This window comes from Centruroides sculpturatus, unplaced genomic scaffold (genome assembly GCF_000671375.1).
Source record: "Centruroides sculpturatus isolate CEXI.00-Female unplaced genomic scaffold, Cexi_2.0 scaffold1076, whole genome shotgun sequence".
NCBI classification, from domain to species: domain Eukaryota; kingdom Metazoa; phylum Arthropoda; class Arachnida; order Scorpiones; family Buthidae; genus Centruroides; species Centruroides sculpturatus.
The window spans coordinates 17,773-32,237 of NW_019386729.1; the positions used below are offsets into that span (position 1 = coordinate 17,773).

The 14,465-nt window shown below is 32.3% G+C and overlaps 1 protein-coding gene across 1 annotated transcript in view; it reads left to right on the forward strand.

The window, feature by feature from the left end:
• The first annotated feature begins 512 nt into the window (after positions 1–512).
• LOC111615677 (UDP-xylose and UDP-N-acetylglucosamine transporter-like) overlaps positions 513–14,465 on the forward strand; it is an 18,949-nt gene continuing 4,996 nt past the window's right edge. The window contains exons 1-3 of the mRNA XM_023357110.1: positions 513–691; positions 7,050–7,098; positions 13,471–13,593. Coding sequence (XP_023212878.1) covers positions 620–691; positions 7,050–7,098; positions 13,471–13,593 — 244 coding nt within the window. The 5' untranslated portion in view covers positions 513–619. The remainder of the gene's footprint in view (positions 692–7,049; positions 7,099–13,470; positions 13,594–14,465) is intronic.

Below are 14,465 nucleotides of genomic sequence, written 5' to 3' on the forward strand. Positions count from 1 at the left end.
TTTTGTATTGAAGTCTTTAATAATGGGTAAGTTCGTAAAGTCAAACGAGTTAAACGTGTTAGTAACGAATCATTTGAAAAGTCTAACGAAATAGGAATAACGATGACGTCATTCTTGTTTAACTCGTTCGACTTTATGAATGTACCCAATGTTAACTTTACAGTTAGTGAGTGTACCTCAATTTTTGGTTAACTTTACATTCCAAAGATAAAGTTTTTCTTTTCTTGTTTGATGCAGAAGAATTAGTTCTACTTTATTTGGATGACATAGTAGAGTCTCTCAAGTCTCTGTAGATACAACAAACACAGAAATAAATAACACAAAATAAATTGTAGCTATGTGTCGATTCCGTGTGACACATCCGAACATGTAAGCTGAACAATAGTGTGGTGGGAGTGAGTAATCAAGGGTTGCATGACGCTCAAACAAAAGACGAATTGACGAGATTTGAAAATTGTGTAACTCCGGGTTCGCGTAAGTCGGGGTAGTATAAATCGAGGTATTACTGTATACATATATTTAAAATTTTGTCATTAAATTATTTTATTTAAACATTATTACAGTATGAACAATTTCATTTATAAATAATAAATTATTATTGATTATCCACAGGTATGAGATGAGCAAGTATATTTCCGTCATCATTATTACAACTGGAATTTCACTCTTCACTATAGCATCTAGTAGAAATGTTAGTATTAAATGGATTAATAAAATTTTTAGAATAATTCACATTAAAAAAAATAAAGATTTAAATTCAAATTTTTCCATTGAATATTACTTGTTTATATACAGGGTGCAGCAGATTAACCTGATGGTTTTTAAATTCGAATAACATGCAAGTTATGCAATTATGCTAAATTAATTTAACATCAACTCACATTTAACCTCAAAGCATTCAACATAGGATTTATAAATAATCATGTTTTGAATATTGTGGCCATCTGTTGTCTACACATTCTTACAATCATTTCCCTAAAACTGTGCATGACTTTTTTGTAACATTTCAGAGGAATTGCTGTTGCTTCATCTCTGATGTTTCATTTCAACTCTGCCACAACATTGTCTTGTCCTGTTGAAACTACAGATTCTAGTATTCAACATCACACTGACAAAAGTTCAGTTCAACTAAGTTGTGAAGCCTTTGAATGTAGCAAGCTGAATTTATTGTCACAGCCCCTCTTTCTTTTTGAAGAAATACAGACCAAACATTCTAAGTTGCTACATCACAACAATTAATGTTTTTGACACTGTATAAAGGTTGCTACCATAACTCATGAGGGTTCTTATAAAACAAAATGTATTTTTTATTATTTTATGCTAATTTCAATTGTTATTAAATGGCTTTGAGTTAAAAAATATATATACTCAACCCTGCTATGGTTTCAGTTACAGCTGTATTTAAAAACCAGGTTAATCTGCTACAATTCTGTAATATATATAGTAGAGCATCGATTATCCGAATCAATTGGGGACTCGGGTTGTTCAGAAAATCGATTTTTTCGGATAACCGATTATGTACGAAAAAATATATTAACCTATCCCATGTTGAAATTTGTTCAAATCATGGCACGTCCTTAGTTTCATGGACGTGACATTGCTGCCAGCTAAAACTCACACACCAACAAAAATAATATTGGAGTAGCCCAAGACATAGCTAAAGATTGCAGTGCCACAGCACTAGCGGAAATTTAAATTTGCTGACTGGAAAGCTTTCTTTTGATTGACATTTAGATAATCGATGCTCTACTGTTGTTTTATTTTCATACATCAAATGAAGTTTTTCAGAGCATTTGACTCTGACTTGTAATTATTCTAAGAAAAATACATTATCTTTTGGCATTACAGAATTTAATAAATTAATGATAATATAAGTACTTTTGATAACATATTGTTATTTTCGTCAGGCTTACAAAGATTTTAAATTTAGAACACATTTTTAAATACATTTGAATTTTATGATTTTAATGGTAATCTAATCTTTAATATTTACATATTATACTAAACCAGAAGTACATATGCAAAATCTACTAAAAATTAAAACGGCAATGATTTAACACTTAATGTTAAATTAAAATATTAATTCTGCTATCCATAACAAGTTTTCATAATGACCAAAATCAAGTAAGGAAATCATACAATAGTTGGTTTTATAAGTTCAGAGATGTCAGATCAGAGAGTTTTATAAGTTCAGAGTGTATGTGGGCTGGCTAAAGTATAGGCAAAGAAAAAAGTCTGCTACTGATCCAAAAAAACACAGCAGCTAGGCCCAAGGCTGGTGCGCCAAAAATTGCTGCATGAGACAACCCAAGTTTGTGCTGCTCTTTTTTGCAGTTTCTGGTAAGGTAAGGGCAAAGGAAAGGCAATAACATTTTTTATAGATATGTGACAATAGGATTAAATAAAGCTTTTTATATTTTATGTGCAATTATTTATTACACAGAGAAAATGAAAACTATTTTCATATAAATACAAATATGTAATAAATGCAGTTTTAAAGAATACAGTGGTGCCTTGTATAACGTACTTAATCCGTTCCAGGTGCACGTCCGTTAAGTGAAAAGTCCGTTATATGAAACATATTTTCCCATAGAAATACATGTTAAAATATATAATTCGTTCCGCAGCATAAAATAACCATACTGTACCATTAAAAAAATGAAAATGGAGCAGTCACCAATTATGCTGGGTAGTCAGATGTTGTGAGGAGGAGGTGGAGGAACACATTCTTTCTTTCTTCACACATTCATACAGATACGCACTTTTTACACATTGCAGCAGGTCTCTTTTTATTGTTTTTTTAATCTGAGTCAGATTCAGGAGAGGCTTCCGGAGCTTGCAGGGTCAACTCCTCTTGTTCCATCCTTTGTTTTTTGCCTGCTGGCTTCTTGAAAAACATGTCCAAGGTGGTCTGTTTCTCTCTCTTCTTCAACACCTGTCGGAAATGATGGGCAAGGGTGTCATTGTAGAGATCATTGATCCTGGTGGCCTAGCTCTGTTTGGATAATGAGCATTGGTAAACTCCTGAACCTCTCCCATTTGACAAGGAAGTTGTTGTCAACTTTCACTCCTTCTGATGATTTCTTGCATTGTTTCAATTGAAATCATCTTTCTATTTTTTTAGAAGCCATGATTTTCACAACACTTGAATAAATGTAAATACCCTGCACTGAGGTGATGTACATAATAAACAAGGGAGCAAGCTGAATCCCAACGGGAGCTCTGTACTTCAGATATACTAATAATATATTCTAATAACACTAATATATTATAAAAATAGCAGATTGTCATTGGCAACGGCAAAATGTGAAGTGAGTGAAAATATCATTCGCACTTGTTCGCAGAAAGTCCACTGTTTGCCTCACGTAACTGCTGAACGGAAAGTCCGTTGTTCACAGCCAGTCCATTGCTTGAGTCACGTAACAGCCAACACAGAAAGTCCGTTGTTTGCAGCGTCCGTTATTCGAGGCGTACGTTATACAAGGCACCACTGTATATTAAAAAGTGAAACATTATGTATATTGATTTCTAATGCAGTCGAAATTTATATTTATTGAAGTTCTGTTCATTCAATAATATAGCTAGTTATGTCAAACTTTTGTGTGCTATTGTTGAACGTAAATAATTTTTAATCTAATTTTGAGAATGATTGTTTCCCACTAACAATGGACACAGGAAGGATTAAAAGAATTCTCAATAATATAAAAACATTTAGAAATTTTCAATTAAATTATTTTTGTCAATATAATTTAAAACTATTAATTGATGATATTTTCTTTTTTAATTAAAATATTTCTAACAATTAAAAGTTGATGAATAAATTGAATGACTCCATATCAGAGTTGCTATCAATTTTCAATTCTGTATGTACGTACTGACAATTTTTCTAAAAATAACTTCAGAATCATTATTGGCTAACAGTGGAATATCATGTAAAATCTCAAGTAATATATCATAATTTTGATTCAAGTGATCTGTTAAAAGGAGATTCTACTGCAAAATTAAATTAATATTTATTAATTAATTTAGAACAGCGATTCCCAACCCATGGTATGTAATAGGTTGTTTAGGGGGTACAGAAAAAGTTAGTTATTATGGCAGAAAAAATAATATGTTACGTATCACAAATTAATAGTATTAAAAAATTATTAGGAAAAAGTGTTCTTTGCAACAATCACAAACTTTATTATACATTTCAAAATGCAAAAATAGAAATAAAAACTTATGCTGTCGATTGTACAGTGCAGCAGATAAATAAATGTTGCGCAGTCGGTCAATGGTAGTGGGGATACCATTATGTGTGATTAGTGATTATGCTACAGACTTTTGACGGTGGGGTGTGTTACCATTATTATTATTATCTCTCAACAATATCCCCACGTGTTGTTTGAAAAAAGTATTTTTTTGTTTATAAAAAGTATTTTTTATTGTTAACAAGGAAAAAGACCTAGCTAGTTTCTCCAGATTTTCTCTATAAGCTGTAATTTTTTAAATTTTTTATTCAGTATTTTTATTAATTTTTTATTGACAAGACTATGTCTTGTTTATAAAATCGTACTGTCTGCTATGTTACCAGCTTAGAGTACTGTACATGTCAAAAGTTGCAATTTGGCACAAAGTATTAGGTGCCCAAATCATGCACGTATAAAAAAACCAGACTTGTAGGTACTCGGGACCAAGAACTGAGTCAAAATAAAATTTAAAATGGTGACACTCTCTACAAACAGGAGGATTTGCACATGCGTTGCTCGTTGGGAAGTTGGAAATTCCATTGGGGTACGCTAATGAAAAATGGTTGGGAACCACTGATTTAGAAGATTCTGGAAGAAAAGCAGAAAAACTGGTCATGACTAATCATGGTTATATCTAAATCAATAGTTCTGGAAGTGAAGATTGGATGGAAGTCTGGATAGTGTAACTGGTAACATATCTGCATGGTGTGTGACAGTTGTGAGTTTGAGTCCCACTCTGGGCCAATTCTGTTCTTATAGAACCTTCTAAATTAATTAATAAATATTAATTTAATTACAATTATTAAATTTAATAAGAAATGGCACCTAACACCTACCTCTAGGCAAAATTACTTAGCATTTTAATAGTAATAGCAGTAATATAGTCAGATTTAATCCATAATCATTTAGCATTTTATAAATAAACACCATTGGTTGGCTTGTGACATTTTATATTGCATTATTGCAATATAAAAGAGCAGTTATTTTTTGTGACATCGTCACAATGCTGGGCTGCAATTTTTAATTAATATAATTTAAAATATATGTTCTCCATCTCAAATTACTAGTGTTTTGTCCCTATATATCATGGGTTGCCAAAGTGGTCGATATCGACTCCCAGGGGTTGATGTAACATTATTGGGGGTTGATGCGGCTAGGGGGTCGATTGGGAAGTAGATGGAAAAATTGAAACTAAAAATCACAAATTTAACTATACATATTATTGTTTCAATGAATTTAATAGTACAGCTATCTGTCAACATGTAAAATGGCTATGGATCAAGTCGCACAGGACGGACAGAAATTGCTGAGTCTGTGCTCCGGTTCTTACTTACGTAGCACGTCAAGCATAGGAGAGGTTACAAAGAAGTACTTTGTAACCTCTCCTATCTTATCTATGTTCTCTGCACATCTCATCAAAATTATATCACATCCTAAAGCACATGTTATACTATCCTCATGTGTATATGTGTGGAGCCAAAAGAACTATTAGCTCCTTTTTCCCCCCTTTCTTTTAAACTATGTGTATAACTTACGAGTCATGTTGGTTCAACTGTCACTATCTCAGGACTGAAGAGGGGCATTAAGCCCGAAATGTATTGGCAAGCGCCAAATCCGACAGAGGGCACTGTTTTTGAGCCAAGATGGCTGCCGAAACAGCTAATGAGCCAACCACGTGTTTGTTCAGTGCCTGAGCCGATTCAGTTTCTATCGGTGGCGACTACTGCGAGGACCAAATGAAGAACAAATCATTGAATTTATGTCAAATTCTAGACTATATCGGCAACAGGAAACGTTGTCTTGTAGAATGTGAAGCCGTTTTGGATATACGTGACGTACACACACACATTATGTTGTGTATGTGCTGCACAACCAAACTTTTGACTGGCCTATGTTGTTTAAGTGCTGAATGACTCAGCAGGGCAGCCTTCAGATTGGAACTAATTTTAACTATTATGATAAATAAAACTTTGTTTTTATATTGGAGCATGGTGTATACTGCTTAAAATATTTAAATACTTCTCACCTGTTAACGTATAATAAACATGCTATCACACGTTTACAAAAACCAGACAGCTCCGCTTTGCACGTGCATTCTCCCTGTAATTGAGATGTATTAAAATGCCAATATCTGAGATTGCAACATTAAAGCAACAACATGAACTTCGGTGTTGTTGTTAGAGTTTAGTCCACAAAATATGATGTGTCCGCATCCAAAAACGGCTTCACCTTCTACAAGACAACGTTTCCTGTCGCCGATATAGTCTAGAATTTGACATAAATTCAATGATTTGTTCTTCATTTGGTCCTCGCAGTAGTCGTCACTGATAGAAACTGAATCGGCTCAAACACTGAACAAACACGTGATCGGCTCCTTACCTGTTTCGGCAGCCATCTTGGCTCAAAAACAGCGCCCTCTGTCGAATTTAGCACTTGCCAATATCTGTCCACACCAATAAAACAACCTTTTTCCTCTGAAAGTATTCCTGTGTGATATGTTCTCAACAGCAACATTGTGCTAAGAAAATACATATAATAGAGAACAACAAGCAATTAAGATTTAAAAATATATATACATACTGTAGTATGGAAAGGTAAGATTTGGAGTAATATACAATATTTTTGAAAAGTTTTGATTGCCTTTGATCAGTTGGGATAAGGGAGGATTTGGGTATGAGAGGGCTGAATGTGGGAGAGTACTGTAGTGTGTAAACCTACATATTTTAAATACCATATATAATTAGAAAAGAATAATAAAAAAATAATTATAAAACATAAATTAAAATTTCTTGTCTTCATTATTTTATTGTTATGTAGAGAAAAGTACATTCAAATTCCGAAACAGAAATTTGGCATTGGTTTTTAGGTAAGAAATACAAAAAAATATGTTATTTAAAAATATTAGTTCATAATTTCTTACTTTATTAAACTACTATTCTTCATTTTTTAATTTGTAACCATTGATATATCACATACTTTTTAAGTCTATATAATGTATTTTTTGTCATAGAGGTATTTGCTTAAGTTACAAAGTTACAGTATTTTAAACAAAGTAAGAGTTGAACTTAAGTATGGAATTATGAAAAATATTAAACAAAAGTATGGGATATTTTTATGATTATTATAATAAAAATTATTATATTAAAAAATATTGGATTTTAACATGCTAAAATGAATAATAATCTTGTAAATAAATTTTATGACATCATTATAGTGAAGTATAAAATTGAAGTGAACATGATAATGAGATTAATGATGGCACCCAGTAGTAAATTAAGTGAAAATAATAACAGTTAATAATTTTTTTAATTTTGAAAATAAAAACAGTTAATAATTTTGAAGTATCAAGAAGGCAAATTACGAAAGTTAATAGCAAAAACATTAGAAATGCTCTCAAGTAATAGTTTTGAAAATAATTTCAAACTTTAAAACATTTGGAACTGTGAAAAATCAGCAGCAGGTTGGAAGATCAAGATCTACAACCAAGAGAAATGACCATAAGTTAATTAAAATTGTAAAGGAAAACAGATTTTTGTCATCAACCATTATTAATTCAAAATGGGGTCAAGACAGTTGTTAATGTATCAGACATTACAGTAAGGAGGAAGCTAGCAGAATGAGCAATTATTTATTGTGACATAGTCACAATGCTGGGCTGTAATTTTTAATTAATTTAAAATATATGCTCTCCACCTGAAATTAGTACTGTAGTGTCTTTCCTCTATATGTCATACTTTTCCATTAGCAATGGAGTCATGCCAGTCATCCATCTAACTCCTTTCAGGGGAAACATTTTGAATTGAAATAACATGACTTCCAGTTTGCAATGAAAGTTCATATACAGTTAATCAGGGCCTCATACCCCTAAGCTTTCCATATCTGGCCCTGACTTTGATGTATCTAACTTCATTCTCGAGATTAAGGAAGGACAGACAAACAGACAGATGGTTGGATGGATGATAAATAAGAATTTATGTCTACAATTTTTCAAATTGCAGTCCAAAAAGGTTACCACTCAAGAAAAGTCAAAACAAAGCCCTATATGCCAAAAAAACAAAGGGAAAATGGTTTGAAAGGGGCCAAAACTCGTAAAGACTGGAGTGTTAATGTTAATGACTGGCAACAAGTTATGTTCAAAAATGAATGAAAAATATTTATTGGTTATGGGATTGATGGTAGCATGTTGGTATACAGAAGATCAGATGAAAAATTCCATCCTGACTGTTTAAATTCATCAGCAAAATTTCCTAAAAGTGTAATGATGTGGGAATGTATTGTAAGAGGTGCAACACAAAAGGAAAGCACATACAGTACATGTGATAACCAATTAAAACAAATTTAATTTCATGATAGAGATAAATATTTACAAGTTCTTTATGGATTCCCGCTGCTTTTACAATTTCAATTATCTTCTGTGTTCGCAATGTAACAGTGATCCAGGTAGTTGGGTCCCGTCATAATTACCAACCTGAGAATAGTACTTATCTAACATGCACGCGAGTCTTAATCGTAATCTAACTTAAATCCAATAGAAGGTGGATAGAAAGAAGGGGAAGTAAGAAGAGTTAATAGGACATGGGTATCCAATTTCTTGGCGAATATTCTAAGTAGTTCCTCGTCTTGACTTCCAAGTCTTGTACGTTCTATTCTCTCATGAATTGGCTTTTTCTGAGGGTTCACCTCCAGGTCTATTGCTCTGATTCTGTTCTCAATCCGTTCTCTAAGGCCCTCTTCCACAGCACTCATCGATTTCCAACTCACGAGCCTTGCTGTCACATGTCTGTCTCCTCTTCTGTCCAGCCAAAGAATCCTTTGAATTTCGATTTTCCCCTCCAGCCTCGTCGCAGACTATTGTTTTCACCCTACTTTCTGGTTGGCTAGGGGTGAGTCAGAGTTCTCAGAAGTTCAAACAAAGAAACAAAGGAAATTGGAAGGAAGGATAAATTTAGAGAAATAGAATATAAAATAAAATTAAAAACTATATAAAATAGAATGGTGTACAGCCACAGTATAATCTGTAAAGGGTTGATAAATTGGCAATCCTTAATAGTACATTGAATGCTGATGGTTACTTGGAGTTAATAGAATCTTTGGTCATTAAAACATCAGATCACTTTGTTGTTGAGGATTTCATCTACCAGGCTGACAATGCATCATGTCATTGGGCTAGACAAATTAAGCAATTGGTTTTAAGAACATAACACAGCATTTAGAATGGCCTGCCAACACTCCAGATATATCTCCCATTGAAAATGTTCGAAATGTTCTGGAGAAAATTATTTCTAAAAAGAGCTACAACAATAGAATAATTAAAAAAGACAGTCAAAGAATCATGGTCCCAAGTTGATATAGAACTGTGTAAAATCTTTATTCTACAATGCCACAAGGAATTCAGGCTGTAATTGGGGCAAAAGGTGTCTGTACAAAATATAAATCATCATTATTCCATACTTTTGTTCAGGGGTAGTATAACAATAACAATGAAAGAACTTAGATGAAATTAATGTACTTGATATAGATATGATACCTGTGTTAAAAGAATTTCATTCTTATTTTTGTTAAATTTATTAAGCCTTAATAATAATAATTTTTTTATTATTAATATGACTTTTTAAAAATTAGAATAATATGTTGTTTAGATAATACATGATGTCTATAACTAAAGAATAACACTTCATATCACTCTGGAAACAATACTCTGGCTGTTAATGTAATAACTTGATTTCAATATGTGATTGAGAGTGACAGAAAACGTATTGAAAAATTTCTTTGATGTCTGCAACAGTGGTGCCATTACACACACGTAGCAGTGAAAATTGTAAGTATTTTTGAAACTGTCCATAGTTTTTCTGTGTTGAGATAAAAATGCCTACAAACTTTTATTGATTTATCTCTAGCAGTTTTGTCTGTAGAATGGTCTAAAGTGGTATACTTTAATTATAGACATCTTGTATTTACATATTATAGTATAACCTCCAAATAACGGACATCATTGGGACTGAAAAGTTTGTTATTTAGAGGTGTCTGCTATTAGGAGGTACTGTACATGCCGGATGCCATACTGTATTTTAACATGGTCATCATATACAATGGATTATGAAGACATCAAATTTGTGTTAAGAATGTGAATACCAGAATGTGTAGCATATATAATTAAAATATAGGCTATATACAGTATATTATTATGCTCATCCAGAAAGTAAGTACCGTTTGGGTATTAAAAAAGATTTGCAATTTGTTTTCATTTGTATTTTATTACTGAAAAATCTACATACCTTAAACTACTTTTCGACATATTCACCATGCAAATTAAGGCATGTGTCATATCTTGGCACTAATTGCAATATATCCGCTTTGTAGAATTTGGCCTCCTACGACCTGAACCAGTTCCGGATGTTTACTTTGATCTCATCATCACTTGCAAAATGGTGGCCGGCAAGAAATTTCTTGAGATGAGAAATGGAAGTCGGTTGGAGCTAGGTCTGGACTATAAAGAGGGTGACAGAATTGTTTCCAGCGAAACGAATCAAGCAGCATCATTGTTACACATGTGGTATGCAGTTGCACATTGTCATGCACAAACATGACTACTGACTTCTGACGTGGACTACTGCCAGAAGTCAGTAGTCCACGTCTTTTGTTCTGTATCACATACTGTAACTTCTTCAATGTCTCACAGTAAGCTGTAGCATTGATTGTTGTGCCTCATTCCATCCAGTCCACTAACAAAATTCCTTGACAGTCCCAAAACACTGTGCACAGTGCACATGATTTTTCTTGAAGAAAGAGGTGGCTTTGTTTTCTTGGATTTCGGGGAACCAGTATGCTGCCATTCCAATGACTGTCGTTTTGTTTCATGTGTCTCGTAACAAATCCATGTTTCATCGCTGTGACAATCCTTTTTAAAAAATCATTTCCTTCTGTCGCATAATGCCACAAAAATTCTGAGGCTGCTCCTATGCATTTCCATTTTTGAACATCTGTTAGTGTTTTTGGTACCCATCACGCGCACAATTTTTTGAAGTGCAAATGTTCAGTCACAATTTTGTGTAATAAAGATCATGAAATGTTTTGAGAAAGCATTGACAAACCACAAATCATGAATCGCCTATTAGAATGAACTTGTTCATCGATGCAGAGCACCAATTCTTCGTGATCAACGACGGGCGTCCACTGCGCTCATTGTTGTGGACATTTTCCCTTCCCTTGTTAAACATCCTAACCCACTTTTGCACCATACCTTTATTCATCGCATTCTCTCCATAAGTTTCACTTATCTGACGATAAATTTCACAAGGTCAAACATTTCTCACATTCAAAAACTTGATAATGGCTCTTATTTCATAGCTGGCATGCTGATCGATTGTTTTAAACATGATTACCAACAAACAATGACTTCAAGCATTAATATAATCAAAACAAAATGGCTACAATAATTCGTTCTGGAGTTGAAGGATGTAATTACGTTTGCACGACCTTTGTGCTGTCAGATGCATGGAAGATATGTGCAAACGAAACTTACTTTCTGGATCAGCTTAGTATTTATCTTTTCAGCTGTAAAAATCTTGTTTTAATTGAATTCTAAATAGAAAACAAATTGAACAGGATACAGTAGAACCTCGAAAACTCGGCCTAATGGGGACCGAAGGGTGGCCGAGTTTGTGAAAATGCCGGGTTATCGGGAATGGGGTTAAAAAAAAATAAGTACGATTGTTTCCTCAGAAAATACTGTACTGTACTTGTATGTATTGTTTACTTGAGAATATAACAGAGAATAAACTGCCCGAATACCCTTAAACGAAGGAAAAGTACGTCTTTTATGAAAGCATAATTTTCATTTTCATGTAGTAAAGGCTCTACCTTTACTACATGAAAATGAAAATTAATGAATACACTGTGTACAGTAATTTACCTGATAAGACAGATCTCAGAAAAATACTTTATGAGAGCTTTTATACTTTTATAAAGCTGTCTATAATGAAAATTAATTAACTAAGGATTTTTTTGCCCTGCTAGGGTGTGGCCGAGTTATCCGGAGTGCCGGGTTATCGAGAGCCGAGTTTTCGAGGTTCTACTGTACTTTGATAAATGGAACATAAAAATTATGACAAAAAGTAAACATTGATTAATTATTAATTCATCAAAAACAACCGGAGAAGTAATGAAAAAGAAAAATGAAATGTTATAACAAACAGAAGGGTGGACAAAGGTCAGTTTAGGTGATGAGAGTTCAAATGTTGAATTACAAAGGCAATTTACTAGCCACTTCAAGGGGCAAGAAATGTATTTGCATTTATAACATCATTTATGATCTAAGAAAGTAATAAAAATCAATATAGTGATTTTTCTGCTTTGTAGTTATTGAGTAGGTATAATTTCTTGAACATTTTTGTTTTTTTTTTTTTCAATAACTGATTTATTAAAAATTACACTTTAGCCACCACAAAGCTGTTAAGATCATAAATTACATCATAAATGTGTGAAAACCAAATGTCTTCCTACTATTTAAAGTGGCTGGAAAATTGCCTTTGTAATATGATCTTCGAACTTTTATAAATAAATGCTGTTGTTGTAACCTTAAAACTGTTTCTTTCTCATTACTACTATATTACCTACAGTTCTTGTTGAATGAATGAATAATTTTGCAAAAGTTTATGGTTTCTTGGTATCATAAGCTTAATTCCAACAATAACACAGAAGTTTAATAACATTAATATGTATGACGATAAATGGTGATTGACAACTTAACTGGATTAGTCTTCTCTAACAGATAAAGAATAGTGTTTGGCTTTTTACAACCTGTCCTCTACCCCTATTCCTATTTTAAGCCAGTCTTTATTTGGCACCTATGGTCAAAAGTCGTCTGAAAGACCATTTGAAATGATTCTTTGTTTTCTTTTTAAAATATTTTGTATGTAATTAATTCTTTCAGAATATTTAAGACAGGACTTTATGTTTTTGTAAAGTAGGTTATGGACAACAGTGTCCATTATTTAGAGTGTCTGCTATGTAGAGATAAATTATAGATGTCCTATTTGAAGGGATTGTAAAAATGTCTAAGTAGAGGTGTCCGCTATTCGGGAGTGTCCATTAATGGAGGTTTTACTGTATATAGTTATTTTTCTTTGGTAACTTGATATATCTTTATGTATTTTTTTTATCACTTCATATTTTTATGAACAATTTTTTTCTGATTATTTTATATGTTTTATTTATATTTTGATTTTTTTAATTTTAGGATTATCACTACTAACATTTTCTATATTGTTGGCTGCAAGAATGGGAATATATCAAGAAACATTAAGTACAAAGTATGGAAAGCATCCAAAAGAAACCCTTTTTTATTGTGTAAGATATTACTGTATCTCTTAATATTCTAAGTACAGTATTATTAATAATGCTGAACAACAAAGAGCACAAACAACAAAAATTTGTGCTGATTTTTTTTTTGGACATCCATTAATAAAAATATAATATAGGGTGATCCAGAGTCAGTTAACCAATGTACATTTTACGATTATTTTGATAAAATATGCTTAACAGATATATTTTAAGATTAGCTTTTTAGCTATCCTGTATATGAAAACACATTATTTTTAAAAGTGAAAAATTGTTTAATAAATTATGTTTTAAGGCTTAAGAATACTGAAGAATATTCAGTCAGTATTAAAGTTCAATTAAAAAACTGAAAAAAAACACTTTTTTCTTCAGTTTGAAAATGCCTATTATATTTTGAATATTAAATAAATAACAATTATGAGATAGTCATATAAAATTAGAAATGCATATGTTAGGAATTACCAGTATTTATTTTAACATTTTATACTTTATCTTGATTAATTACAGTTATAGAATGAGATGTGAAATACTATAGGTATATTAGTAATAAAGTAATTGTATATTTATATAAATATGTGTTTCATTTTTATAATAGTAATAATTGTGAAATAATTTACAGTAGACCCCCCTATAACGCTTAGATACGTTCCACGCTAATCGAATTTTACGTTATAGGAATGATTAAATACATGATCCAATCGCAGCCCGATAGGTGGGAACTTTACGGACTAAGGCTGTTCGAAAGGTTTTCTTCTATAAAATTAACCGATTCTAGACTAATTCGACTCAACATTTCCAAAACACGTATAATTTTTTGGGAGTAATCCGTACAAACTATGCTATAAACAAAAAATTATAGGATTACTTACAGAGTGTGTACCGTTCGACTACGCC